The sequence below is a fragment of the Phocoena sinus genome, chromosome 8, assembly GCF_008692025.1.
Source record: "Phocoena sinus isolate mPhoSin1 chromosome 8, mPhoSin1.pri, whole genome shotgun sequence".
Taxonomy (NCBI): Eukaryota; Metazoa; Chordata; class Mammalia; order Artiodactyla; family Phocoenidae; genus Phocoena; species Phocoena sinus.
Genome location: NC_045770.1, coordinates 707145 through 734234, shown reverse-complemented (window position 1 = coordinate 734234; position 27090 = coordinate 707145). Strand labels below are relative to the sequence as shown.

Below are 27090 nucleotides of genomic sequence, written 5' to 3'. Positions count from 1 at the left end.
AAAGGGCTTAAGTCCTTTTCGACTATTCTAACAAGAACCTTAACTGGATTTCCCTCTGTGGTTACCTCATAGAAACGGTCATGAACGCAGCTCTTTAGACGGAGAAATCCTACCCACCTGGCAGGCTTCAGCTGGTGCTTTCGCTCTACTTCCAGCTCAACCTCTTCCCATAAGAGCTGTTCCACAGACGCCGCCCCTCCCCCAAGTACCTGTGCTGGAGACGCCGGCGATGTTGCTGGGTTCGCTGATCAGATCCTGCATGACAGCCAGGACCCGGAACTCGTACCACGTGTCCTACAGCCCCAGGGAGGACACCCCGTCGTCAGCCAAGCGACCTGGACCTGCGACAGCCGCCCATCCTACCCCCACCCCAGCTCTGCGACTCGGGAGTATGTGCCGATTTCCATGGGATGAATACTCCCACCGTGGCCGATTTCAAGCTACCAACGTGAGGTCACTGAAAGCAGAGTTGGGCAGAGATGCCACGTGGGCTCTCAGGAGTGCAGGGAAGGGAGAGGGAACATAGGTGGGATGGTGGGCATCTGAGAAATAAGCTGCTGCCTCTCCAACTAGAGAGACCTCCCGGTTTAAGGGGAGTCAGCTGGAGAAAAGTACCATCTTCTCCTCCAGGGGCTCGGAATTGTTAAAGAAGGGACCCTACTCTGGGCAAGTGGAAGACAACCCTTCTGGGAAGCCTCTGCCCACGTCAGACTCCCGCAGGGAGCTGGGCCCCCAGCCCACCCTGGCTTGTGTCGGCACCTGGAGACCCCTCAAGCGAGAACAGCACTCCCGGCGGCCACAGGGCAGGCCCTGAACCTGCCAACCTCAGCTGCAGTGATCTGAGGATCCCAAACCTGGCAGGAGACCCGCGAGCACAGGAGTGCAGCTGTGGGATGGTACGCAGCGGCCCACACACGCCTGAGCTGGGTCACTCAAAGCTTCCAGTGATTCTAGGAAGAGTCACGTCACTTCCGGAATTGAGGAAAGCAGCAGGGAAAACGCTAGGCACCTCACCTGGGACAGGTCCCTGGCAAAGAAGTCCCCGTCAGTGCCAGGTATGGCGTCATCCAGCGTCTCCCAGCGCTCTCCGACGCGGAACTCCAGGACGTAGCGGTCGATGGGGAAGCTGTGGTTGGCAGGTGGGAGCCAGGACAGGAGCACACCCTGCTGGGTCCGGTTGGCTGTGAGGCACCTCGGTGGGGTAACCAGCACCAGGGGTTCTGGAGTTGTGACAGGGAATGCTGCGGGGGAGGGAGAGGTGATGGCGGGGGTGCCGAGGCCGCTGCAACCCCTCTACCCACACGTCCCTGTGGGGGCAGTGACCCCAGGGCGATGAGGGCCACATCCCCAGGGTGCAGGCATCAATTCAGGACACGTGTCCCATGAAGAGCCCTCGTGACCCAGGGGGAGGGGGCAGGGTGGGTGGGCCCGAGCCTCCTGACTCCATTTCCAGAGCACTTCTGACAACACACACAAGGGCATCAGGTCCCGTGAAAGGAAAAGAGTCAGGACTTCAGGGAAGAAGGAAATGTAATTATCTTTTGAATAAGACAGTATCTTTGAAAAGATACTATAGGGACTTTATAGGGACTTCCCTGGCGGTCCAGTGGTTAAGACTTCGCTTTCCAATGCAGGGGGTGTGGGTTCGATCCCTGGTCAGGAAGCTAAGATCCCACATACCTCAGGGCCAAAAAACCAAAACATAAAAAACAGAAGCGGGCTTCCCCGGTGGCGCAGTGGTTGGGAGTCCGCCTGCCGATGCAGGGGACGCGGAATCGTGCCCCGGTCCGGGAAGATCCCACATGCCGCGGAGCGGCTGGGCCCGTGAGCCATGGCCGCTGAGCCTGCGCTCCGCGACGGGAGAGGCCACAGCAGTGAGAGGCCCGCGTACCGCAAAAAAAAACCCAGAAGTGTAACAAATTCAACAAAGACTTTAAAAATGGTCCACATCAAATATATCTTAAAAAAGAAAAAAAGATACTACAAAACGTATCTTTCATTCTCTTCCAAGGAAGAAGAAACATCTTCCCTCAGCACTGCTCACTCCATCCATTCCCCTCTGGCCCAGGTGGAAAAACAGGCCCCAGGGCACAGGGCTTCGGGGCGGGGTGAGCCTCGGCAAGAAAGAATGTGGGAGAAGGCTGGCGTGGGGCCGCCTGGTCACAGCCGACCTCTCTGGCCGCAGACAGGGGCCAAATGCAACAGCAGGCGGGCGGGGTGAGCCGCTGGGTCAGGGAGGAAGAGGCGGCCCTACGCCTGCCACCAGACGAGGCCGGGGGCCAGAGGAAGGGAGCAGCGGGAGTGCAAAAGGAGGAGGAAGGACCCCCACCACCCCGGGAGGCCACAGAAAGATGCAAACACGGGGCCAGCAAGGAACGATGAAACTGAAGCTCTTCCATCCATCTGAGGACACGTCAGGGCAGCCCACAGTGCTCAGACGGGGCACGAGGCACCCTGGCCCGGACAGACCCCGCGGGACGGTAGGATAGACCCTTACTGGGAGGTCAGTGTTGGTTGTATAAGGCACTTAGCAAGGCGCCCGCATACAATGGGCAGGAAATATCTGCTCTCCATCCCAGCCCCTCCAGGAGCATCCCGGCCTGGCCTCACCTAAAGTGTTCACAGTGACCACCTCACTGAAGGCGCTGGTGCCCAGCTTGTTCTGGGCCAGGACACTGAACTGGTATGCTGTCTCGGGCTCCAGGGCATCCACCAGCAGCCAGCTGGGTCCCGGAGGCACAGGCAGGGACAGCCAGTCGTGGGGCCCAAACCGTGCCCGCTTCATCCTGCCCGAGAGAGAGAGGATCGGGGACAAGGGCGCAGGGTGGGTTACACTGGAGACTCGAGAGGGCACACAGGTGCTGGAGTTGGTAGCGCTGCCCCAGCCTCCCCAGCTTAGAGGTCAGGAGCAGGTCACAACCCCCCAGCTGTGGCTGTGCCGGTCCTCATGAAGCCAGGTCCCCAGCCACTACTGGCGCCTATTCTCTGAAAAGGGACCCTTGGCGTTACTGATGCTCGAGATACTGGTCAAATTACCAATTGCATTCTGGGAGAATCTCTCCCTGGTCAGAGCCCTAAGAGTGGCACAGCCCTGGGAGTGAGGACGCTGGGAACAAGACAGGTACCAAGGTGGGAAAGTGGGGATGAGCAGGACCAGGGGGAGGCCGGGTGCCCTTGGCCACCCGGCCTCCCAGGGACAGCCAAAGTGGGACCTGCGTGACCCCGAGGGCTCAGTCTGTCCAAGTGGGCTCGAGTCACTGAGGAGGAGCTGGGCGCAGGACAGAAATAATCAGTGCTTCCCCACAATGGGGACCAGGACCCACCCCTACGGCTTCTGGGTTAGAGGTCACCAAGGAAGGCCGCGCTGTGGCTACAGAACACTGGAACCAGGGGTGAGGGTCGACCCTTGCTCTGCAGCCCACTTGACTCCCTGCAAGCCATGAAGCCGGCGCCCAGGCGCAGCGCCCGGCGCCACCACGGGGAGGACACATCGTCCCGTGGGATTGGCCGTGCAGTCCCTCAGCAGCCTGAGGACCCCCGTGGAGGCCAGGCCCCTGCAGGTTAAGGGCTCACGGCTCACAGCTCAAGCCTCTGCCTGGGAATCGGAGCGGAGGCAGCCGAAAGCACAGCAGAGAGAAACCAGCGCTGGAAGGAGGCCTCCCCAGCCCCGTGATCGCCCTTCCCCCGCCGGCACCACAGCAGGCAGCAGAGTGACAAGGCAAAGCAGAGCCGCAGGCAGCGAGGGAACCGGTCCATGCCCAGACCTTCAGCTCGGGCCTCCCCAAAGGCGGCCACACGCCCTGCCCTGGCCACGCAGCCGCCTGGCAGCGTCCCGCCTGCCCTGGGGAACAGGTGGGGATGGGAGGGGGCTCCGCTTCAACTCCGAGCCCCCCAAGCTCACCACCTAGGTCCAGGGGGCATCCAGAGCTCAGAACACCTAGGTAATCAGAGGCTGGGAAGCAGGCCAGGTCCCTCGGACTCCCTGCTGCTGAGGAGTATACAGAGGGCTCTCCCTGAATCTCCAGGCGCCCCCAACTGTGCTTCCTCCTCCCCCGACCCAACCTGGTGAGCCTGGCTGGGGCTACACACCCAGATAAGACAGGTCTGGAAAGGAGGAGGTGAGGGCTCACCCTCCCGACGCGAGGATGTCACCCATGATGCAGGTGGCCAGTGCCTGGCTCAGGAGAGGGACGTGGGGAGAGAAAATCCTGAGGGCAGGGGCGGACCTCGGCCGAGGCCTCTCTTCCCAGCTTTTCTACACCTCCTGTCCTCAGCCTGCTTCATGCGTTATTAAGATGTCTGTCTGCCCCGAGGTTTGGGAAAGATCTCAAACCTCTGCACTTCGCTAAATGAATGTATAACCAGGTACAAAGACGACAGACACACAGTCCTAGAGAGAAAATGCACGTGTGCAGAAAAGGCCAGGAAGATAAGCGCCACTTCACGCTGGGTTTCTGGAACCACTGGTGCAGGGTCAGAATAAAAGATCTATGCTCGTGGCTGGCTGTCTTACGGTGCCCTTGAACATCAGGACTCTCTTCCAGGCTCCAGAGAACAGAGCAGGCTGGAGGAGCGAGCCAAGGACAGGGAGGGGCCGCGAGATCAGCTGGGGACGCGCAGCACGGGGTGACGGACCATCCAGGCCCCAGCCCCGCCGTCATCCCAGACACCCCACCCCCCTGGAGCCTGGTCACCGGGCGACACACCCCACCATCCGGAGGGAGGCAGGGCAGGTGGAGAGCCACACCCTTCTCAGAACCTGCCCCCTGACCCCAGGGACTGATGAGGGGTGGGGGTGGGGGGTAAGCAGAGAGCAAGGCGTGCGGGGGTGACTCACAGAGGTCCGTACCAAACAGAGAATGTCTGCTCAAATCCTCCATCGTAGCCTGGCTCCCAGGACACATTGGCAGTTGTCATGGAGACCTGGACCCGGACACTGCCCGGGGCATGGGGGCTGGTGCCTGCAGGCCAAGCGGACACCTCAGGCGGGAGGAACTGAGCCCGCGGAGCCGGGCTGGCTGTGACCTCGTGCACCTGGCAAAAGCGGTGCCCCGGGGGAGACGTGGGGACAAGGATGCTCCGAGGAGCTGCGCCCAGCCCTGCTGGGTCATGGGGCTGGAGGAGGAAAACCGTCCCGCGGGCAGGCTCGTCCTTCCAGCAGGAGATGCGTGAGCATCAGGAGTAAGGGCCGGAGGGAAACCAGCCCCTGGTCGTCAGCCCCGACCAGGCCCGCGCTCGTCTGGAGAGCGTCAAGTGCAGCCGACGGCCACAGGCGAAGCCCAGAGGCCCCCCGTCGCACGCAGCTCTCTGGCCTGAGATCCAAATGCCAACGTGAGAGCCGCCCACCAGCCCGGCATGGCAGTCAACACCTCCGGCAGGGGCTCGGGCCCTGGGCCTACCACTCAGTGCGTCCCCCCCAGACCAGCCTCGGTCTCAACGAGCGAGTGTGGGGGGAACACCAGTTCCCACCTCACACACGTGTGTGACGAGGCGCCACTAGGTGCTGAGCTTAAAGCTGGTGGTAAATGCTCAAAAAGCACTGGCTGTTGTCACGACTGTGGCTGTCTGTCCCCAGAGGGGCAGGGAAAACGTGCAGGCCGAGGCCCCGGGGACGAGGTCTCAGGCAGAGGAAGCAGGCACACGTGCCCAGAGCCCCAGGTCAGGGGACACCTGTGCCAGGCCCAGCCCGGACCTGGGGGCAGACAGCCCCGCACCCAGAGCCCGGCCCGCCTTCCCACGCCCCATACCGACGACAGTCAGGTGGGTGCTGGCAGTGATGCTGGTGACCACATTGGTGGCGCTGCACTCCCACTGCCCGTGGTCCTCCTTACTCAGGGCGCGGAACTGCAGGCTCCCGCCGGGCAGGGCACTGTGCTTGCTTCTGCTGGGCTTCCCTACCTTGGCCAAACACGGGGGCGGGGAGGAGGGCGGGTGGAGGGGCAGGGAAGAAGAGAAGCCACCAACACTCAGGGGTCCAGGAAGGACAGGGGCGGCACCGGGCCCCAGTCCGCAGCCCTCCCTGCCCGCCGCCCTCTCCCACGCCAGGAGTCACCGTCGCTACTCAGCCCCCGCCCCGTTGGAACAGCGCCGTTCCCAGGCCGTGCCCCTACCGCACTCCCCGGGAGCCCCGGAGCCCAGAGGTACCTTCCTCCACGTGATGACAGGGAAAGGGTCCCCGGCGGCAGCGCAGGGGATGAGCAGCTCCCGGCCGGCCTCTTGCCTATACTCCCAGCCTGGTAGCACCGTAAAGTACGGGGGGTCCTAGGAGAGCATGGCGAGGCCGTGACGTGGGGCATTTCAGGCGCCCACCGCCCGCATGAAGGCGGCCCGCAGCCCCGGCCTCACCTTCAGGACGAGCCTCGCGGGGGAGGACTGGCCCATGGTCCCCAGGGTGTTGTAAGGCACACAGGTGTAAGTGCCAAGAGCCTCCTCTGTGGCCTCCTCGATTCGGATGGAGCCGTCCTCCATCAGGGTCCAGCCCAGGTTCTGCTGGGGCACAGACAGCGCAGGGGAGCTGGGGTCAGGAGCCGGTGCTCGGCCCAGGCCCCTCAGCTGGACCTGAGCTGCTCCTCCGTGTGCAGGCTGGAGGTGGGGGAGGGGGGGGGCGTCTCGCGATGCGAGAACGGCCAGGCCCTGCTGGACTCGGCCCACGGGACACAGCTCTTTGCTCTCCCCAAATCCTGGGGGGAGGGGAGGGGCCCTGGCAGGAACCAGATCCCCAGAGGTAGCACCTCAGGGCCGGGGGGCCTCCCGCGACCGGCACACGGCCCTCCGGCACCTTCTCAACCTGCAGGGGGCGGCCGTCCTTGTTCCACTTGACCACGGTGGCCGGTGGCTCTGCGTCCACAGGGCAGCGGATGTAGCCATGAATTCCCACAGGCACATAGATCACGGGGGGCATGTTGAGGACGCGGGCTGGGTCTGCAGGGCCGCGGGTGTGGGGAGGGAAGCAGAGGTGAGAAGGCAGGTGGGGGGGGAGCCACCCCACAGCCCAGGGCCCCCCACTCGGCACAGTGCCAGGTGTTGGCCCAGCGGGGGCCACGAGATGGCAAAGCCCACTCCCCGGGCTGACCGCCCAGAGGCCACAGCAACCGTCCTGTCTGTGCAGCCCTGCATCCTTAAGAACACCCGTCTGAATGCACGGAGGCACCGCTGCTCCTGCCGGCCTGCAGCTCCCTCCACACACCTCTGCCCGGAGACGCAACAGCCGCCAGGACGCATAAGATAGCAGCATCCCTCCTGAGTGTCTGCGGGACCCCAAGCCCTTCCTCGCCCCACATCCTCTGCAGACGGCGACCAGGGGCGGAACCACAAGGCTGCTTTTCTGCCCTGCCTCGGTTTCCCATCTGTGCAGGTGGGGTGCAGAGTCAGCCACGGAGCCGCTGGAAGTTTCTCGGGACAGCAGGAGCAGCAGCTCTGTGACGTGGGTGAGCCGCCCCCCCTGAGGCTCCCGGGCTCCCACGAGGGCCATGGAGGAGAAGGACCCAGAACTGCCCGGGAGGCGGTGAGGATGAATGGGCAGCTCTGTTAGCGTCTGGAGCCCTTCAGAGAAGAGCATTGCATAAATACCAGGCCGAAGTATATATTTAGACATGGCTTCCTACTTTTGTATGGTAGATTTTTTTTTTTTCCTCCTCCAAGGTTTTCAAAGGGTTTATGAATGGGAAATACTCTGAACACTGCTTTTTGGCAGAAATAAAGATCCTTGTCTCACCCACCTGAAAATCTCACCCAACAGGTTCTCTTTGAAGGCAGGAAAGAGGTAAAAAACGACAAGTGGGAGTGGGTGATGGTGCCAGAGGGAGACAGGGAAACGCTTCCCTCAGCAGACACGGCCACAGCCTGGAGGATGGGAGCCTTGGTCCTGGTGGATCATCGTCCTTTGGAGACCACCCCTGCCGGCCCTCTCCCTCCGCCACTGCCCCCTCCATGCCCGGGTGACACAGGCAGAGAGGTTCTGCTCCGCAAGGAGCCTGCCCCGCCCTTGGCACCTTCACAGCCTGGGCACACGGTAAGTAACCTGTCAGAGCTTTTTCTCTCCTGGGTGGGACAGGCCTGGGATTCTGAGTCACACAGCTTTCCTTAGGCCTCACAGCTCTTAAGAACTCGGGACACATAAGACAGCAGCTGAAAGTCGTCCTCGGCTGTGCACAGCGGAGAGGCGGCCTCTGCCCGCACCAGCAGCATCACCACGTGAGGGCGTGAGGTCGGGACTCGGGGGGCCACTGCCAGGCCCATGCTCAGCCCGCCTCCCGGGGTCACCAGCTGTTCTAATATCCTCCGCTCAGATGCCACCTCTGGGCCACGCCTCTCCAGATGGTCATACTCTCGCCCGCCCCTCCGTGCTGTGGGAGGGAGTGGTTCTTGCACACGAGCCCTTGTGTGACGGATAGCCTGTCACCTACCACGTCAAGAGGGGCCTTTATTGTCAAAGTGACGGAGCCATCCTCCAATCAGGAGGAAGAGATTAGCCCTCGGCACTCATCCTCTCCCCCACTCGAGACCAGCAAGTGGAATGACCTGCACAAGAGCCCTCGGTCGTTCCGGCCCAAGAGCGGCCCCTCCCCCTGGGTCTCGGGCAGCCCTGGAAGGCGCGGCAGGGAAGCCAGCAGGGGAGCAGAGAGCGGCGGGAGAGCTGCCCCACTGGCTCTGAGCCACGTGGCCCTCAGATACTAAGAGAAAGACACCTCGTTCAAGGTGCAGACAGAGGAGCTGGCCAGCGCCGGCACGAGGACGGCGTCCAGAAGGCCTGCCTGTCCCCGAGCCCAGCCGGGGCGAGGCTGACGGAATGGACTAGTGGACACGGGCGGCCGTGCGGCCCGGAGAAGAGCCCGGCGGGGGCTCGATTCACCTCCGCTGGCCAGCCCGGGTCAGGCCTCCTCCCACGCTGTCCCGTCCCCGCCTTGGCCCCTCCTCCGCCCACATTGCCTCCACGCAGCCCTCCAGCCCCCCATGTGGCCAGCGTGGCCTGAGCCTGCCCCACTCACACTGCACGGTCAGGTACGCCGAGGCCGAGGGCGAGCGTCCCAGGCTGTTGCTGGGGACGCAGGTATACTTCCCCGCGTCCTCAGGCTTCACCCGGAAGATAATCAGGGTCCCGTCGATCAGGATCCGCACCCTCAGCTTCAGATCACTGCAGGGACACAGAACACAGGACACAATGGCGGGGGGCAGGCGTCTTCCATTCAACACTGGGACGACATGCCAGCGAGTGCTCCGCACGGCTGAGGAGGGGGACAGGCGCCGTCTGCACACACACCGGCCTCAGCATGAGGGACACGTGGACCGGATGCCCCCAACCCCTGCCAGCTCCCAGAGCCCAAGAGCAGCCCCTGCTCAGAAGCTTTACCCCGAGGGGGCCTGGCTGGGCCCCAAGGGAAGGGCAGGCACTCACTTCTGGAAGTAGACATTCTCGTCCTGCCAGTACCAGGTGTAGGTAAGGTTGCCGGGATAGGCCTCTGCCCGGCAGGTGAGCAGAGCATCCTGGGATATGTTGACAGTGATGTTCTCAGGAGGGGAGACGATGAAGGGAGGTCCTGGGGGGACAGGAACAAGCATGACCTCTCCTGGCGGGGGGGTTGGGGGGGACCACAGCGCTGGGCTCCCAGGAGGCTCCGACCCTCAGGAAGGGGCACCCCAAGCCCTGGGAGGGACAGTGGGGAAGGCACTGGTCCAGGAGCTGGCAGCGCAGACAAGCAGTTGTCATGGAGACACATCCAGCTGCTGCCTGTGCTCAGGTTCTTCCTCTCCCTTCAAGTCCCAGGGATGCAAGGGGCCCGGAGGTGTGGCCTTGTGCTCCCAGCCTGCTGTAGACGCCCGCCCCACGCACAGCCCCGCTGTAAACCTGGCTTCCGAACAGCCAGTTAACCCCTACACAGGCACGCACACATGCGCGCCCGCACACGTGCACACTCTCTCTCACACACACACACACACACACACACACACACACACACACACACGCACACGGCCCTCCCTGCCCCTCCTTCTCTGCAGTGGAGCCCAGGGCAGCACATGTGGAGAAAGGAACCGCCTTGCCTCTGGAGGAGTAAGAGGCTGCGGGCTGACCAGATAAGGGTGGCAGGGGAGGAGAGGGGTGGAGCTCCAGCAGCCCTGGCAGTGCGAGCCTTCCAGACAGGCCCGAGTCGCAGAAGCAGCGCACAGCCGCCACCCGACCCCTCGAGCAGGATGGAGGCTGCCCCCTCTGGGGGCTTCGAGGCCCCAGGCAAGGCAGACCGGCATCTCAGGTGCTGACCCCACAGACGCCAGCCCCACCAAATGCCCTCCGTGTTATTTAACCCTCTGGGGTTGGACGGAATTCCTATCTTTATTTACTGATGCCATCGTCAGAGGGTGGAGGCCTGAGAGAGGGCTCCTCCCCCGGGGAAGGAGGAGGCCCAGCGGGATGCCCTCCGGACATTCAGAGAAAGCAGAAACCCACTCGGCATGGCGCCTCCCGCCACCTCACGGTAGGGCTGCCGCAGGCCACCAAGGAGCCCCACGATATGGAGAGGAGCTCCCACCACCCCCAGCTGAGCCACCCACGCCCTGGAAAGAACCCCCCAAGCTCAGTGGGGCCGGAACTCCCTGCCAGAGGCCCAGGGCATAGAGGCCAGATCGCTCTCACCTTGGACGAGCAGGTGGGTGGTGTGGATGGCCTCCCCCTGGATGCTGTACGCGCGACAGGTGTAGGCACCTCTGTCCTCCCGACTGACCGAAGTCACCGTCAGGCTGCCGTCACTCACCTGTGGCCGAGGAGAGTCGGGCTCAGCTCCCAGCCCTGGGCCCGCCAACTCCATCCCAGATGGAAGTGGCCTGGGGCCCATGCACCTGGGGACACGGAAGCAGACTTCTCCCTCTGAGGACACGGGTGCCAGCCGCTCTGCCTGCCGCCTCCGCAAGTGTGAACTGTCACGGGGACGGAGGCGCAGGGCAAGGAGAAGTGGGTGCAGCGGCCGCGGCAGACCCACGCTCACCTGGTACTTGCCGCTGGCACCTAGCAGCATCCCCTCCTTCAGCCAGGTGACGATGGGCTTAGGGTTCCCAAAAGCTGTGCAGGTCATGGTGATGCTGCTGCCCTCCTTGGCCTCGATGTACTGGGGGGGTGTTTCTGTAAAGGTGGGAGGAGCTGCAAGAGACCCAAGGCGCGGGGTGGGGTCAGCCAGCGGCCCTGCACACAGCGAGGGCCCTGCGCTGGGCCACCCCACGAGGCCGGCGCCCTCTAGGAGGTCGGGGGTGACACAGGTGACAGGCCCCGCCTTGTGAGGGGGGACCTGGAACTCAGAGGCAGTGTGGCTGGATCCCGAGTCTAAACTTTCCCCATCACATACACCTGATTCCCAATAAAGGACTGTTTGTCCAGCACCCACAGGGAGGCCCCCATGCTCAGCACCAGGGATGCGGCAATAAATGAGGCACCTGTCACCCCACGATCGTCCAGACACCCCTCCTTCTGTAACCCCAGGCCCACGGTTCTGGGACATTTGCCGTCTGAGCCCTGTCAGGCCTAGCACGGATCTCAAGCCAGGTGACAAAGACTCGCCCAGGCTCTGCAGCGACAATCCCCCACCTTCCCTGCAGCTGCCTCGGGGACCAGGCAGACGGCCCGATCCACGGGCTACTCGCTCCTGAATTCTCGAAGACTGTGCCAGACTGTCCCCCAGCACCTGCCTCGGAGTTCTGACTAAAATCCCATCCGGTACAAATAACACACTCTGTCTCACCTGTCTGAGCCGCCTATAGAAGCCACCTGATCAACCCCAACTCCCTGGACGATCATGTGGGGTCTGCTGGAGTGGGGGGCACTGCTGACACCAGCCTAGGGTCCACAGCACCGGGCTCAAGGCACCAAGTTCAAATCCAGCTGCCACTCGCTCTGTAACCCTGGGCTCAGCCGCTCTGGGCTCTACCTAAACCCCACCCTCAAGACCAGTGGCAGGAATTAGCGAGGTAAAGTCCGTGAAAGGAGCTGGTAAAACGTACACATGTGAAATGGTGGTCATTCTGTCATCACCGTCATCGCTGTCGGCCACCCAGGGCTCCTGAGGCCCCGACGAGAAGCTGTGAGAGGGGTCTCCTCGGAGGCTGCCCTGCCCCAGGCCCAGGACACACTGGGGGTCGCGGCCACCCACCACCTGCCACCAGCCTCACCTCCCGTTGCACACCCCTCAACTCTGCTCCGACACAACAGCCTTCCCGCCTTCCTACACGTGCCAAGGACTTCCATTCCTGGGGGCTCTGCGTCGGCCATCCCCCCTCCTGGGCTGTACCCACATCTCACCCTTTCAGCGCCTGCTCGCCTTTGCTAAAATGCCACCTCTGCCTCACCTGGTCAGCCGGTCTAGGAAGGCACCTGCTGCATTCCTGTCTCCTCAGACTGTTTAAAGCACTTACGACCAAGTCTCCTGAGAGCAGAGATTTCCAAGAATCCCACTGTGTGCCCAGCTTTTAGCGCAGTTCCTGGCATGTAGTAGAGTCTCAACAAACGTTGGTTGAACAGACGGATGAATGCAATGAAGGAGCCACACACCTGCACGCATGCGCGCACACACACAACAGAGCAACACAAATGCAAACACAAAACCGAAGACAAGACCATGGCGAGACGGCTTTCTTCGACGAGCTCCCCACCCCTCCGCTGAGCGTGGCCGCACCGGGGGCACAGGAGTGAGGACTGGGTGACCAGGAAGCAGGCTTCATCACTCACGACACATCCTTGAGAAAGTCCATCCTCACCCAACGTCTAATACACCAAAAGTGATGGTAAAACTCATTCCAAGTCCTTGCAGAGGGAACCTGGCGTCCGAACCCCAGGCCCCTCCTGGCCTGGCCGTGCGCTCACCCCAGCAGAGCCCTCCCGCCACGCCTGCCCTTGAACTCCAGCTCACACAGCCATGGCCTCTGTTACCTCTGCGTCACACTTAAAGAAAAGATAATATGATAAATTACATCCTGAAGTGACAAATTAATTACTAATTACATAATTACTTTACTATTTAGGTGCTAATCAGGAAAGCACTTTGAACAATTTCGAGTTTTCCGGAAAATAATGGTTTGACTCCCGATTATTTACTGGATTAGGTGTGAGCTTACCAGCTGCATTTCTAGGCTTAATTCTTCTTTACAAATGCCCTATAATCAATCGTGCACATTAGAAATAGGCTGGCCTCTCCTCCAAGCAATTCATCGACCTAAAGCAAGGTTTTACTCTGGCTTTCCAAGTATTTTATATGCAATAGAGAAACAATTGGGCTTGTTTCCTCCCAACTGGTCTTCGAGAAAACACAAAAGGAGAATAAAACAACCTGTGATTCTAATTTTTCACTTTCCAAAGGTGATCCCAGTCAGAAATGCCTGACATTAAATATTCTAGTTTGGAAGCAACGGAATGTTGGTGCTCCAAACTCTTTCCTTCGATAATGGAAGTATTTACACGGGAAGGAACCTCAGAACGCATGAGGAAGAAAGGGTGAGATCGCTCACGTTGGGAGGTGCCTGTGGTGTCCACCCTTGGAGATGGAGGCCCCTGGTGAGGGGAAGCATCCGATGATGAGCCCCAGTGCTAAAGCCTGACCCTTCCGGACGAACAACCTGCCAGGTTGCCTAAGTGCGCCGGCTCTCCTTCCTCTGGGCCTCCAGGCATGCTGTTCCCTCTGCCCTGGAACACCCTTCCCGCCTCCTGCCCCCGCACCTGGCAGACTCCTCCTCCCCGAAGGGTCTCTGCCCAGGGCTCACTGCCTCAGAGAAGCCCTCCATCCCTCACGCTCCCAAAGCCCATACTGCAATCCTCTCTGGACCTGACTGCCTCGTGACGTGTCCTTCAGAGCTGGGTCTGGGTCACACCCACTGCATTTCCCCACAGCCGGCCAAGTGGATGTTCAGAGATGTGTGTTGAATGGGTGATTGTGGGTGTATTCCCAAGGGCTCTCCAACCACCACAGGCCACCTCTCCCAACCTGAGGCGCCTCCTGTGCTACCCGACTTCATCCTTTTCTCCCCTAAGGAGGAGGATAACCAGCATTCTGCATACAATGACCCTGCGCAGCCAACCTTCCAGGCGCAGTGCCAGACGTCTTCACCCACAGCGTTTCCCTTAATCTTCACAACAGCCCTACAAACAGGCTTTGTTCTTGGAAACACAAAAGGGAAGCTCAGAGAAATGATATGGGTGCCAGGGATCAGACAGCTAACGTGGTGGATCCGTGAAATAAGCTGAGTCTCATCGGGCCGCATTCCATGCCGGTCCATCCGAGCAATGAGGAATTCCCAGCCACGAACTCCCCCTGGTGCAGACGGAGCCCGAGCTCTAACAGGACACACGACTCTAACAGGAGGAAGTTCTGCGTCCCGGCTCGCAGTGTCTGCGCATGCCTGCTTCTCTGCTCGCTGGACCGGACCCAGCAGTGATGTGAGGGGAGGAGGTGGGGCTGCAGGAGGCGTCGGCCCGCCTCGGGAAAGGGCAGAAGAAAGCAAGCAGCGTGGGGCTCTTGGCTCGGTGCTCATCAGTGACGCTGTCAGCAGCAGGTTTACCTTCCTAATTATGTTCTGCTTGGGCTAATATTAAGCCGAGTTTTCATTCTGGGCACACACAACAGCTGGCATCGAAAAGGGATGACTCAAAAACTCGCGGGTGGTGGGGACAGCCCAACCAAGATTTAAAATAAGCCTCCAATCGGTCTCTGGGGACTGACCAGCAGGTGCGCCTGCATCCAGGGGCTCAGGCAGCCTGGACCACTGACCCAGGGCCACCGTCCCTAAGTTCGCTTTCCAGAGACCAGTGCTCTGGCTAAAATACTCTGTTCTTCCAGGGCCCTGGATGGGTTTTCAAGGCGGAAGGAGCACAGCCTGACCCGACCCCACAAGGCAGGGACCCTCGAGGCTCAGAGAAACTTGCAACCCAGGCAAGCGCCCATTGCTCTCTCCAGACCGTGGCACCCAGGGTCACAGACATCACACCCAGAAAGACGCAAGCAGTGGGGGGCGCGTCCAAACCACACCTGTTGACACCTCAATAACGAGTGCAGCGTCTGCAACACGCGGTGGCTGAACACGTCGGCTCATAAACTGAAGCAAGAGTAACTGTATGGTCAGAAAAACAAATCAAAGGGCTTCCCTGGTGGCGCAGCGGTTAAGAGTCCGCCTGCCGATGCAGGGGACGCGGGTTCGTGCCCCGGTCCGGGAAGATCCCACATGCCGCGGAGCGGCTGGGCCCGTGAGCCATGGCCGCTGAGCCTGCGCGTCCGGAGCCTGTGCTCCGCGACGGGAGAGGCCACAGCAGTGAGAGGCCTGCGTACCACAAAAAAAAAAAAAAAATCAAAGCAAAAACCCTGCTCCCCTCCACCGTGGGAACCACTTCTTCCACTTTCTGCCGGTTCCAGCGCCCCCTGGCTCCTCCGGAATGTCCCCTCCCAAGCGAGGGCTCCCAAGGGCACAGGGGACCCTCGGTCCAGGGAAACCCCGGCCCCTGGGAAGCACGGCACAGCACGAGGCCCGTCACCCTTCACCTGGGCGGTAAGTACCCGCGGGCATCAGAAGGTACCCTCCGGACCGGGACCAGCAGGATCCCCGCCCGGCCCTGGGTGCGCTCTGCTGCTGCGGATCATCCAGCGTAGAGACTGGCACCCAACGGTTACTAAGGTGAACGGTCTAAAGGAAGAGGCTGTAACGGGAAGGTGCCCGGAGAGAGCCTTCCTGCGGCTGCTCCCAAGTCCGCCCCGCAGATGCTCAACCCTACGAGTTTCGGGTGCCGGTTTCCACCTCCCTGCGCTGGGCTCTGACGACCCCGCCCGCGGCAAACGCCCTGGTGCTGGGAGCTGCCAGGCCTCTGTGTCCATGGCCCCCAGGGGCTCCAGGACGAGCAAGGGGGCCTGGGGCCCCCAGCCCGGGAGCGCCGGAAGGAGGCGCACACGCACGCACCACATATGCAAGCTCTCACGCACGCACGCACGCTCAGACGCCTGCGTGCAGTCACGCAAGCACGTACCACGCACGTCTGCCCGCTCACTCGCACGCACACACACTCATGGCATGCACCACGCACAGGCCCACGCACGCGCACGCACGCACGCACCGTGGATGGTGAGGTGCACCCAGCTGCCGTTGTGGAAGGTGTCGTACTGCTGGTCCAGCAGGAGCACCTTGCACTCGTACCAGCCCTGGTCCTCGGCGCGCACCTGCTCCAGCCGCAGGGATGCCTTGTCGTGGAGGCTCGCGCGGCCTGTGGAGAGGGGATAAAGTGGGTCAGGGGCGCGCAGAGCACCCTTGTGACCCCAGCCCGCCGCCGAGCAGGCCCAGAGCAGGGCGGCCCCGAGAGCCCCAGCCTCGCCGCCCGCCAGCTGCACCGAGAAAGCCTCAGGTCCCTGCAACTTCCCATTCTCTTGGGGCCAAGGAAAGGCAGAAGGGATACGGAGCTGGCGGGAAGGGGGCCAGAGAGCCCAGAAGAAGAGTAGCGGGACCCCGCCCCAGCAGGTCCCCGTGGCTGCCACGCCCAGCTCCCTGTCTGCCCAGCACTCCTGTGGTGGGCAGAGAAGAGGCCGCTGGGGACAGGGTGCCGGCGTCCCCTCCTAGTCCTGTCGCGGAGGCCAGAGAGCAGAGCGTTCATCCAGCCAGAGCCCAGGTTCCGAGCGTGGCCTCAGGGCCTATAGCCCGAGAATGAGGAGCAGGTGGCAGGCGAGCAAAGACCCGAGCCGCCCTCCCTAACTCCGTTCCCTTCCCCAGAGCAGCCCTCGGGGTCCCCCCTCCGCTCACTCTCCACTCAGGCCCACTCCTCGCCCCAGTGTCACGACCTCCTGTGCTTTCCTCCTTGTCTCCTCAGTAGTGGCAATCTGCCTACAAACCAGTCAAAACCAACCAGGGCCGAAGAGACACAGACACAGGAGGAGGAAGAGGGAGAGAGAAAAATAGAAGCTGAGAAAAATGCAATGCAGACCCCAGAAATCAGAGGTAAAGATAAAAGCTGTGTCCCACCAGTTTCCTCTCTTCCTTTAGACCCCAACACACGCGCATGCGTACACACACTCAGACACGCATGCACACACACAAGCCCACGTGCAACCCTCGCACAGGCACACACGCCCCTCACTCACACCACCCCACGCCCTCCTCCCTGGTGGGCAGGCCCTGACAGTGACTCAGCGAGGCCACCACTGGCAGGAGTAATTGCAGAGCAAGACAGCACTGGGGCCAGGAGGAGGGAGAAGGGAGGCCGGAGGACGAGGCACCAAGCGGAGCAGGCACCCAGACACTTCCCCACACTCAGGACTGGATGAGTCCCCGACTTCAGAGCCAGAGGGAGGGAGTGGGCAAAGCCGGACAGAGCAAACCCCGCGGCCGCCATGGCTCTGACGCAGCTGCTCCTGCCTGCCGAGCCAGCCGCCCTTCCGCCGGCCTCCTCTCCCACACATCAGGCTCCTGGGCTCCCTTCTCCTCTGGCCTTGGCCCCTGCGGCCCAGCGGGGCTGTGCAGGAAGCTCTGTGTCTGCCCCACCTCCGTGTCCCTCTCCTCACGCCACTTAATTAAAACCTACCAGAGTGCAAAGGATGGGAGGACAGAGACAGCGACTGGAAAACAGAGATAAGAGGCCCGTCGGAAAAGACAAGAGGCCACGAGACACAGGCAAGAGGGACGGTGCGGGGGCCCTGGAGCCAGGCGGGAAGGCCTTACCTGCATACTCAGGGTCCACATGGGGCGGGTAGTAGCCAAACTTGATGAAGATGGGGATGGGCACCCCGAACTTGAACCACTCGACGACATAGGGCGGGGGCTGCCCCGTCACCGGGTGGACCACGTCGCATCGCAGGACCACGCTCTCGCCGGCCCTCGCGGTCACGAACTCGGGCTCCTCTCGCAGGCCGTGGGCACCTATCGGGACAGCCACACGGGGACACAGGGAAGGAGGTGAAAGGAGATCCTGCCCGGCCCCCCCAGAGGCCACCCCTGCCCTGCCAACCCCAAAGAGCGGAGCCCGACCGCGCCCTCCCCCATGACACCCCCGCCAGCTCTGAGGAGCGTGGCCACTGAGAAGGTGGAGGGGCCTCGGCCCCTCTGTGGACACCGTGGCCCGGGCGCTGCAGCGGGTGAACATGGGACGTCTTCCCGCACCAGGATGATTCCCAATGGAGCCTGGCAGGAGCTGCAGAGGCAGCCGTCCTCCCACGCCCCGCCCCCAGCTCAGCCTGATGTTCACGGCGCGAAACAAGAGTGCTCCACGCAGGAGCGGGGAATCCCTAACAGGCTGCGCAGAGGCTGCTCGTGGCATCAGCAGACGGAAAACCCCGGGGGCCGGAGCTGGCCTTTCTGCCCCTCCTCCCTCGGTCCGCCGCGCGTGCCGCAGAGGAGGGAGCGGGAGGGGCCTCCAGCCCGCCAGTTTCCACGCCCCAAGCCTATCAGGCTGCGAAGCCCCAGACATCACCATTAATACCGCAGGAGACTAGGGACGCAGGAGGGGGACCCTGGGGCTGCTAACCTCAGCCAGCTAAGGGGAACATCCCCACCTCCGGCAGAGGACGAGGCGCACGGCTGGATAGGCCTCGGCCACCCTCCCGAAAGGGACTGGAAGGGACGGGAGATGAGGCGGGAGAGGCTCCCCAGCAGCCCCACCCCCAGCCCAGCCGCAGAGAGAAACGGTCAACCCAGGCTCCGCCCCGAGGCCTGCAACCCCACCTCCAGCCCAAAGGCACCTTGTCCAGCTCCCTTCCAAAGTGAAAGAGGCCCCTCCCGCTGCCTTCCCTCCAGTACCCACACTACCCCCCCAGACCCCAGCCCTTCCACCCCGCCCCTCCCCTCCAGTCCCGGCTGGGCCCCTCCAGGCAGCACCAGGGACAGCAGCTGCTCCGCGGAGGCTCCCAGCCCGGGACGCCCAGGAGAGCAGCCCTCGTCCTCCGCGTGCCTCTGGGCCTGATTCTGACCACACCTTCCACCCTGGGGGCTCCGGCCCCGCACCTCTCGTCCGTCTCTCCTTCGTGTCTCTGTGTCTTTCTGACTCTCTGTTCGGCTCCGGCTCCTCCTCCAACGTCTGTCTCGCTGTGTCTCTGTCATTTCTCTCTAGCTCCCCGCTGCATGGGTGATTCTGTCTACCTGCCTGTCTCTCCCCACCTCCCCGTTTATATGTCTCTATCAGCGCGTGTGTGTGTTGGGGGAACGTGTGGGGTTCCGTTCGCCTGTGCCGGGGGGAAGGGGTTTTGCTTTTCCACTGCCCGGTCTCCGTGGTGCGCTCTGCCTCCACCTCTCTGGGTCTGTGTCTCTGTCTCTCCTTTTCTCCCTCCCGCTCCAGCTCCCTCTCCTCCTGCAAATTGCGGAAGAAGGAGGAGGCAACCCTTCCAGAAGCTGATTGGCTACCGGTGACATCACTGTTTTCTAGAGAAAGAGCTAAGATCACAGAGTATTTTTGGAGCAGAGCAGACTGTTGCCCTCACCTGCCTGAGGCCCCAGCCGGTTTTCCAACCCTCCCAGCCCTGCTTTAGGCTAAGTTTGAATTCCAGCCCCTCAGGGAAAGCGCAGCAGGCATCCCCACCACACCCCAGGGGCACCAGGTGGGGACAGAGCCCGCCTCGCAGCACCCGGGCACAAAGGCTGCTCCTGGACCCTGCAGGGATGGGCAAGGAGCAGGCCACCTGAGCAAGCAGGGAAAGCAGCGCGTGTGCGCGCGTGTGTGTGTGTGTACGTGTGTGCATGCACGTGTGAGTGTGTAGGCTTCGGAGGAGAAGAAGAGAGGCAATACAGGAACCAGGGTAAGAGGAGGGGGCTCCTCCCGGGGGCCGTCACCTGGGGGGCAGAGGCCTCCACAGAAGGGGCTCCTTCCCAGGCTCTGGCCCCAGCGCCTGGGGCGGGGGGCAGGGTCGCTTGCCCCCCTCTCACAGCGAAGGCTCTGGAGGCTCTGGCGGGGTGAGGGTCTGCACCTGGCCTGCCTCATTCTCACCGCACAGCAGCGAGGCAGCCTCTTCCACACCGGCCCCCGCCAGCCTGGACTCAGGGCTACGCACCCACACCACCAAGGCCCACTCGGGCCTCAGCCCCGCCTCCACGGTTCTTCCCGAGGACCCTTCCACCAGCGGCCGGCAGCTCGGAGAGGACACGGTGAGGCCAGCAGTGCAGAGACGGGAGCAAAGCCAAAAGAGACCCGCTTCCCAGGAAGAAGGCCGGGGCGGGGCGTGGTGGGGGGAGGCCCTGCCCCAGCTCCCACGCTCAGACCAGCCCTCCTGGCTTTCTGAGTCCTAAAATATTTATCAGCTTCCCTCATCTCCTCAACACACACCCACACCCACACACACACCCACACACACATACACACACACACAGCGTGTGCTCTCACTCCATCACCCACGAGCACCTCCCCCTCAGCCTGAGCCTTTCTGAGCCAAGCATGTCTAATAAAACACTTTCTCCAGAAAAGCTCACTGCAAAAAAAAAGTAAACATTGCTAGCAGCAGAGACCGAAGAGGGGCTTGACGGAGGAGAGAGATGACCTCAACCCTAGGAGGACACAACCCAAGTCGAAGAGTGAAAGAGAGTCCAGGGGCAAGAGTGGAGACAGATGGTAGGGTGCGAACAGACAGAGACAGAGAGAGACAAACAGACAGAGAGATCTCAGAGGCACACAGGACTCAGCCTGGGACACAGAGACACAGGCCTTCAGAGGACCCAGAGCCAGGAGGGGGCAGAAGGGAGGCCGTTAGTCCAGGCTGCTCACGGTGGCTGGCTCAGAAGGGAGCAGGAAGGAGGGGGCAGGGAAGACAGGGATGGGTGGTGACCTGAGTGGGAGGGCTGCAGCGGGGGGGAGGCCCCAGACCCCTCCCCAGCACAGAAGCCTGCAGCAGCGGAGGGACAAGGTCGCGAGCCTCAAAGGGACGATGGCGTCTGCAGGGTGAGCACCGCAGGGGTGGGAGGTGTCCTGGATGCCACACACCCCTTTCAGAGAAGGCAGGACACAGCTGTACCTGGAGGAGCAGAGCAATTTTGCATCTTGGGGACACACCCTGGTGGGCAGAGAGGGCAAAGGAGGACGCAGTGCCCCTGCGGTCTGGCTGACCTTTCCGAAAGCCCACTGGGGACAAACCTCCTGCTCTCTGGGCCAGGTGGTGCCCGGCGGGTAGCCGGGTCCAGGGCTGCCACTGGATGTCCCCGTGAGCACAGGACCACAGGGCATCCGGGGCCTGACGCCCCCACCCCCCAAGCTGGGGCTCTTCCACAGGCGGGGCTGGGGGAGGAGAGGTGCCAGGACCGGAAGGTCTGACGGCGGGAGAGCCGGCCACCAGGCAAACCCGGCTTCCTCTAGGCCGCTCCTACATACCAGGCCCGTGCTGGGTCGCAGCGCTGGCTGACAGGCGTACTACCATCTCCATTTCACAGGTGAGCAGGCTGGGGGCCCCCTGGCTGGCTCAGCCGCCCGCTGGGCAGCAGGTCGGAGCAGGTTCCAGCTGCCGTGTCTCCCCTTGGCCAGGCCACAGGCCCAGGGACCAAGGACGAAGGCCCCTCCCACGCCGACCCAAGAAGCAGCCCCCTCCCCTCCGCTGAGTCAGGCCAGCCCCTCTACACCGCACACTCTGGACAGGTTCTCACAGCCAGAGCTCTGCAGCCCTGGACCCAAGCAGGACGGCGGGGTGCGCCTGGGTCAGAAGACAGCTGCTGGCACTGGGCTGAGCCCCCTCCACCTGGGACCCGGGAGCTCGGGCTGGGTGTGGCGGCGGCGCCAGCCTCCTCCTCTGTGAGTACAAGTCCTCAGGGAGCCTCCCCTCCCCCGCCCACCCCACCCCCCCAACCCCGTCCCCCTCCCCCTCGGGCACCAGGCTCCCAAACCACAGGCCTGTTGTCTAATAATACCAGCGCCAGCCACCACCTCCATCTGCCAGCCTAAAAATAATCCCTGCTGAGTCCAAAAAAGGCACAGCCCCCAACAGTCCCCCAGTCCCTCCTCCCTGACACGCCAGGGGGTTCCAGGAGATTCCAGGGAGCTTGTGATCGGGCTCCCCAGGAACAGCACCCACCCCCTACCCGGGGGGGTGGAGCCAGAGGCTTGCACGAGGAAAGCTGAGGACAGACATACCACCCAAAACCAAGTGTGATGTGGAGGAACGGCCGTGTCCACGTCAGGCCGCACCCTGGTTGTCCTTCCCAGGAGGCAGGTGGGCCGGAGGGCACCGGGACAGCCTGCCTCCGGCCAGGACCTCCACCCCCGCCTGGGCAGATCCTCCTTCTGCGGTCTCCCCAGTGCTGATCTCACGGCCCTTCGGCCCCCACTCCCCATCAAACTCTCAGGGCCCAAGTCAAAGGTCAGTTGAGCCCAGCCTGGCCCTGGCTGGGAACCTTTCCATTTCCTCTCGAGGCCCTGGGGGAGGGGCAGGATCTGCAGGCCCCCTCCTCTGTGGGCGCCTCTCCACCCTGACCCTCCTGGCCCAGGCAGCCCGAGAGGCAGCAACGATGCTATTAGCAGCCTTCATTTGCTCTGGGCTAGATTGTATTTCCAAGAGCCTTTCCCCAGGAGCCACTGGCAGGAAGCAGTCAGCAATCCAACCTCCGCTCTGCTCCTACAGCAGCTCCTCCATGGACAGACCCAGCGACACCCACCCGCCCGCCTGCCGGGCGGGTACAGGCCTGGTCCAAGTGCCCGTGAGCCGGGGGAGCCCTCGGGTAAGGCGCCAGGTGGTCACGAGTAAGCGGGGGATCGAAGCCCGTGTCTGCTCCTAGTGGAGCGTCAGCACTCGCCACTCAGAAGCCAGAAAACAGGACAGCGGCTGCCCTCGTATAGTGTGTGCAAGTTACCTGCCCCAGCCGGCGGCCGGGCCTGGACCAGGAGGGAGCTCGGGGGCGGGGCGGGGGAGAGGGCCGGGCAGAGAGCAGCAGCCAGTCCCCTCCCTTCCAGGAGGACAGGCGGGCTGGCTGAGACCTCGCTCACAGCCTGGCCCACGGGGAACTGCTCTCCGCAACCTTCACGGAGCCCCCGACGCTGCTCACCAGTCTTCTGCTTATTCACGCAAGAGAGAACAGAAAAGCAGGAAGATTCCTAAGAAAAATAGGTCAGCTGCCTCGGGCAGGCTGGGCTCTCCCCCATGGGCAGGGCCAGGCTACAAGCTGCCTCTGCGCCCGGCTCCCCAGGGACCCAGCCCCTTCTCCACTCAGGAGTCTGGGCTGCTGGGCAGCCGAGACCAGAGCCCACCTTACAAGACAGACCCGTCTTCTGCATCCCTGGGGCTCTGCCCGTGTGTGTGTCCCCACGGAGGCTTTCTCTCGGGGAGTTCAGGCATCCTTCGACCAGCCCCTGGGCTGAGCCTCCAACTTTGGGGGCTTCTGCGCTGCCCAGACTCAGGTGTGGAGCAGGGGGCAGGGAAAGTCAGGCGTCTGCTCCAAGTCTAGCCTTACTGCCACCCACGGCCACCAACACTCAGACGGGAGTGATGCCCCACCTCATTCCTAGAGACTCTGGGTCACCTGTCTGCTGCATTCAGCTCTTTCCACAGTTCAGATCCACTCTCACACAAGCTGCTTTACCCATCCTCGGGCACAGACAGGAGAGAGCTGCTCCCCGAGACCCGAGCCCAGCCTGAGGAGGCATGGGACGTGCAGGAGGACAGGAAGCCTTTCAGAGAGGAGAGAGTTCGTCCCTCTCGGGCCTCACCCCCTCGCGCCCAGGTCCGCCCTCACTCCCTCAGCGCAGCAAGGCTGTGGCAGCCAGGCCCGAGGAAGGGAGATCTGAGGGAGGAGAGCACAGGGCCAGGAGCCAGGACAGAGGGCAGCCAAAGCAAGGCTGGAGTTCAGCACCTCCCGGCCAGGCAGCATCTGCTCCTTAGGTAACCAGATCCCAGCTTTCTATCTCAGAGCCTCAAACCTGAAACCACCAGCCCTGGGACCCGGCAGCTCCAGGTCCAGCACACGCCGATCTTGGGGCCAGCAGCTGAAAGCTGATTCTTCACACACACACCCTGCTCAGCTTCTCCTGAGCGCAGCCTGCCAGACACACCCCTGCCTCTAGCGTGTGTGCTGGGGATGCACACACATGCCACTTGGCCACGTCCCGAGCCAAGTCCTGCTCAGCTGAGAGGCTGCCCGTGGGTCTTGCTAGCAGCCTCCAGGCCTAAACTTCCTCCCTCCCACCTTGGCTGCCAAAGGGAGGGAGGAGGGTCAGGGCCAGGCCAAGAGTACAGGGCACTGGTCCAGCTACCAGCAGGATCTGAGTCAGAACCCACTTTCTTTGGGGACACTAGTCATGCAGGATTTGTAGTCAACAGGAGGAGGCAGCCTTGGCGGTAAAGGCCCGGGTCCTCCCCCCAGGCGTGTTCAGCAAACGTCTGGGATGCAGACTCCAATAGCCATCTTCCAGGCTCTTCTGCACACCCTCCCCAACCTCTCCACTGCCCCCCGGACACACGTGACTCATCCCTCCCTCTGTCCCAACCCTTTCGCCCCTCTGCTGGAGCAGCCCGGGCTCAGCCAAACCCTAAGGCTGGCACCGCAGAGTCCCTCCCCTCAGGAATCTCCCGGAAGTCACCTCTGCCAGTCGGAGAACAGCTGAGCTCACACAGCAGTATCTGAATGCTGGCAGTGTGCAGGCAGCAGCCTCACAGGCCTGTCTCCTGCCCCCGGAGGCTGTGCGTGATGAGCTGCTTGCCTCCTGGGCTCCCTGCATCCTTCCCACAAGGCTCTGGCCACTGACAAAACTCCAGTTTTACAGATCTTTCAAAGGATTTCCGAGCAGCCCTCCACATCTCCCGGGGCAAGGTCCGCCTGGGAAACCAAACTTGGTTCCCGACAGAGGCAGCACCTGAACTTTACCCCAAGGCATTCCCAGCTCCCAATGCCCTGAATGGCCCAAGGGAAAGAAATTGAGAGGGGGGCCTGGAAACCCCAGACAGTGAAACCATCATCATCATCATTTACTTACTTTCTTACTTACTAAAGAACGCTAATGTTCACAAAAACCCTACAAGCTAAGGCTGTTAACCCCCAAGGAGGCAAGTGACAATCAGAGAAGCGAAGCAACATGTCCAAGGTCACAGGCCAGCAAGTGGCCGAGCCGGACTTGACTCCAGGTCCTGTGACTAGACCTAGGTCCTTCACCACCACACGCAGAGCCCCTTTGGCTAAAAAGACCCCGAAGACCCACAGGGGTGGCAGGCAGGGGTTCATGTCCAGCCACCGCAGACAGAAGGCAAAAGCTTCATAACCAACAACCTTCAATGCTGCGAAGTCCTTCCTTCTGTCTAGCCGCCTTGTGTGCTGCTGTAATAAAGCCCATTTTCCTTTATTCTGTGCTTAAACTTGTAAAAAGTCCATCCGCCTCCCCTGAAGTCTCATCCCCTGAAGTCTCAGGCTTGGAGGCTATTTCAGAGCCTCCCTTTGGAGTTTCTTTTTTATTCAAAGATCCCAGCACATCCTTTTGTGTTTTCAGCCACAGTCCCATAGCAGGAACATACCAAAAACTGGAGGGGAGGAAGCTGCGGGCATCGGAAGACTACAAGGGAATGAGGGGGTGAGGCTGAGGCTGGAGACAGGTTCTCAAGCGCAGTTCGAACGACCTCACACCCCACTCCACAAGCTTCTGCGGTCACTCTGGCCTCAGTTTCCCCACCTGACAAAGGGAGAGTTTTAAAACCATCCAGGTCACACACCATTTAACAAAATCACCCTTCCCTTCGCCCTCCTCTGTATTCACACACTCCCAAACAGCACGGAGACCTATTCCATTCCAGAAACTTTCCCAAATCACTTCCCCTCCCCCTACACAGCCCCAGACACGGTGAGGAGAGGACCCTCCTGCGCGACCGCGGCCGGACGCGGGGTATCCCGCTGCGGGTCCTCCTGCTGCCGCCCACTCCCGGCGGTTCTCCCCGGAAGCCATCCCTCCCGGCCCTAGGAACCTGTCCGCAGCCGGGTCGTGTCTACGCGCTGAGCACCGTGAGCTCAGAGACCAGGCACTTTCAGGCTCCGCTCCTACTTCCATACAAGGGCCGAGAGCCGGGGTGTCACACAGAGGTGGGCAGGTGGCTCTGCAGTCTCCAGAGCACAAGCCGGCGCGCTCACGTGCGCATCACCCAACGCGCGGGCTTCCCTCTGGCCTCTTCCCAGCTCAGACCGGAAAAACGGAAAGAGGAAAACCTCCCTCCGCCCGGAGACGCGGCAGTGGGGACCCCCTTCCGCCGCCCTCGCCCCCGGCCAGCTGTGCCCGGCTGCGGCGCGCTCCCGGGGAACTTTTGCCCGGCCAGTCTCAGGTGCGGCGGAGCGGGGCGCGGGCAGGGCCAGCCGAAGGCAGCCGCTCCTCGCAGCCGGCGAGGAACCCCGCGCAGAACCAACTCTTCTCCTCTCGCGGGGCTCCGTGCGCCCCGCCCTGCGAGGGGACCCGACTTCCAGCTGCCAAGACGTGTGGTCCGGAAAGACGCGAGCCGGAGCCAAGCCCCACAGCGGCTCTCCTGCGGAGCGGTGGCGCTACGCGGGGTCCAGCGTGCCGCAGCCGCCCGAGGACCCGCAAACTCCCCGGCGGCAGAGTTCAGAAAGCCGCCGCCTCCCCAGCGCTCGGGGCGGCGGCTGCGCCCGCGAAGGGTACCGGGCGCGGCACCCGCTGTGAAGCCCTGGGGCCAAGGGTGGCGAAGTGGACCGAAGCCCGAGGCGTCCTCTCCCGAGCGCCGGCAGCCCGGGCTCAGGCCCTTCCCGCCGGCCGCGGCCTCGGCCCCCGCCCTCCCCGCGGTGCTCGGAGCGCGCCCGCCGGGAGGGCGCGGGCTCGGCAGGAGGCCGGGGCCAAGAGCGCCGGGAGGCGCAGGGGAGGGACGCTGCACTTCAACTCACCTTGAGCCGCAAGACCTCGGGCGCTGATCACACTTGCTATCAAAGTGGCCACATACCAAATCATAGTACTACCGCGCGCCAGCCAGGAGCCTCATCCTATCGCAAAGTGCCCCGCGCCGCCTACGCCCCGTGCCGGTGCTCCCGCGGCTCCTGCGGCTCTTGCAGACCGGGCGGCCCGCTCCCCATCCCTCCGCGGCTCCGCTCGGCTCGGCGCGTAGCCTCCCGCCCGGCGCAGCGGCACCTGCACTAGAGCCCGAGCGGAGCGCAGCCAGCGCCGAGGAGAAGCCCGGCCGCACCGCCCCAGGCCCGCCCCCGCCGTCC

The 27090-nt window shown here is 62.6% G+C and overlaps 1 protein-coding gene across 1 annotated transcript in view; it reads right to left on the bottom strand.

Moving 5' to 3' along the window:
- IGSF9B (immunoglobulin superfamily member 9B) overlaps positions 1–26842 on the bottom strand; it is a 41588-nt gene extending 14746 nt beyond the window's left edge. The window contains exons 1-15 of the mRNA XM_032640733.1: positions 26770–26842; positions 17662–17859; positions 16070–16216; positions 10977–11128; positions 10628–10745; positions 9395–9536; positions 8988–9133; positions 6779–6921; positions 6346–6486; positions 6145–6261; positions 5748–5898; positions 4850–4961; positions 2611–2786; positions 1015–1241; positions 210–294 (exon numbers count right to left, since the gene is read on the bottom strand). Of these exons, the coding sequence (XP_032496624.1) occupies positions 210–294; positions 1015–1241; positions 2611–2786; positions 4850–4961; positions 5748–5898; positions 6145–6261; positions 6346–6486; positions 6779–6921; positions 8988–9133; positions 9395–9536; positions 10628–10745; positions 10977–11128; positions 16070–16216; positions 17662–17859; positions 26770–26833 (2119 nt within the window). The 5' untranslated portion in view covers positions 26834–26842. The remainder of the gene's footprint in view (positions 1–209; positions 295–1014; positions 1242–2610; positions 2787–4849; positions 4962–5747; positions 5899–6144; positions 6262–6345; positions 6487–6778; positions 6922–8987; positions 9134–9394; positions 9537–10627; positions 10746–10976; positions 11129–16069; positions 16217–17661; positions 17860–26769) is intronic.
- Between the last annotated feature and the right edge of the window lie 248 nt (positions 26843–27090).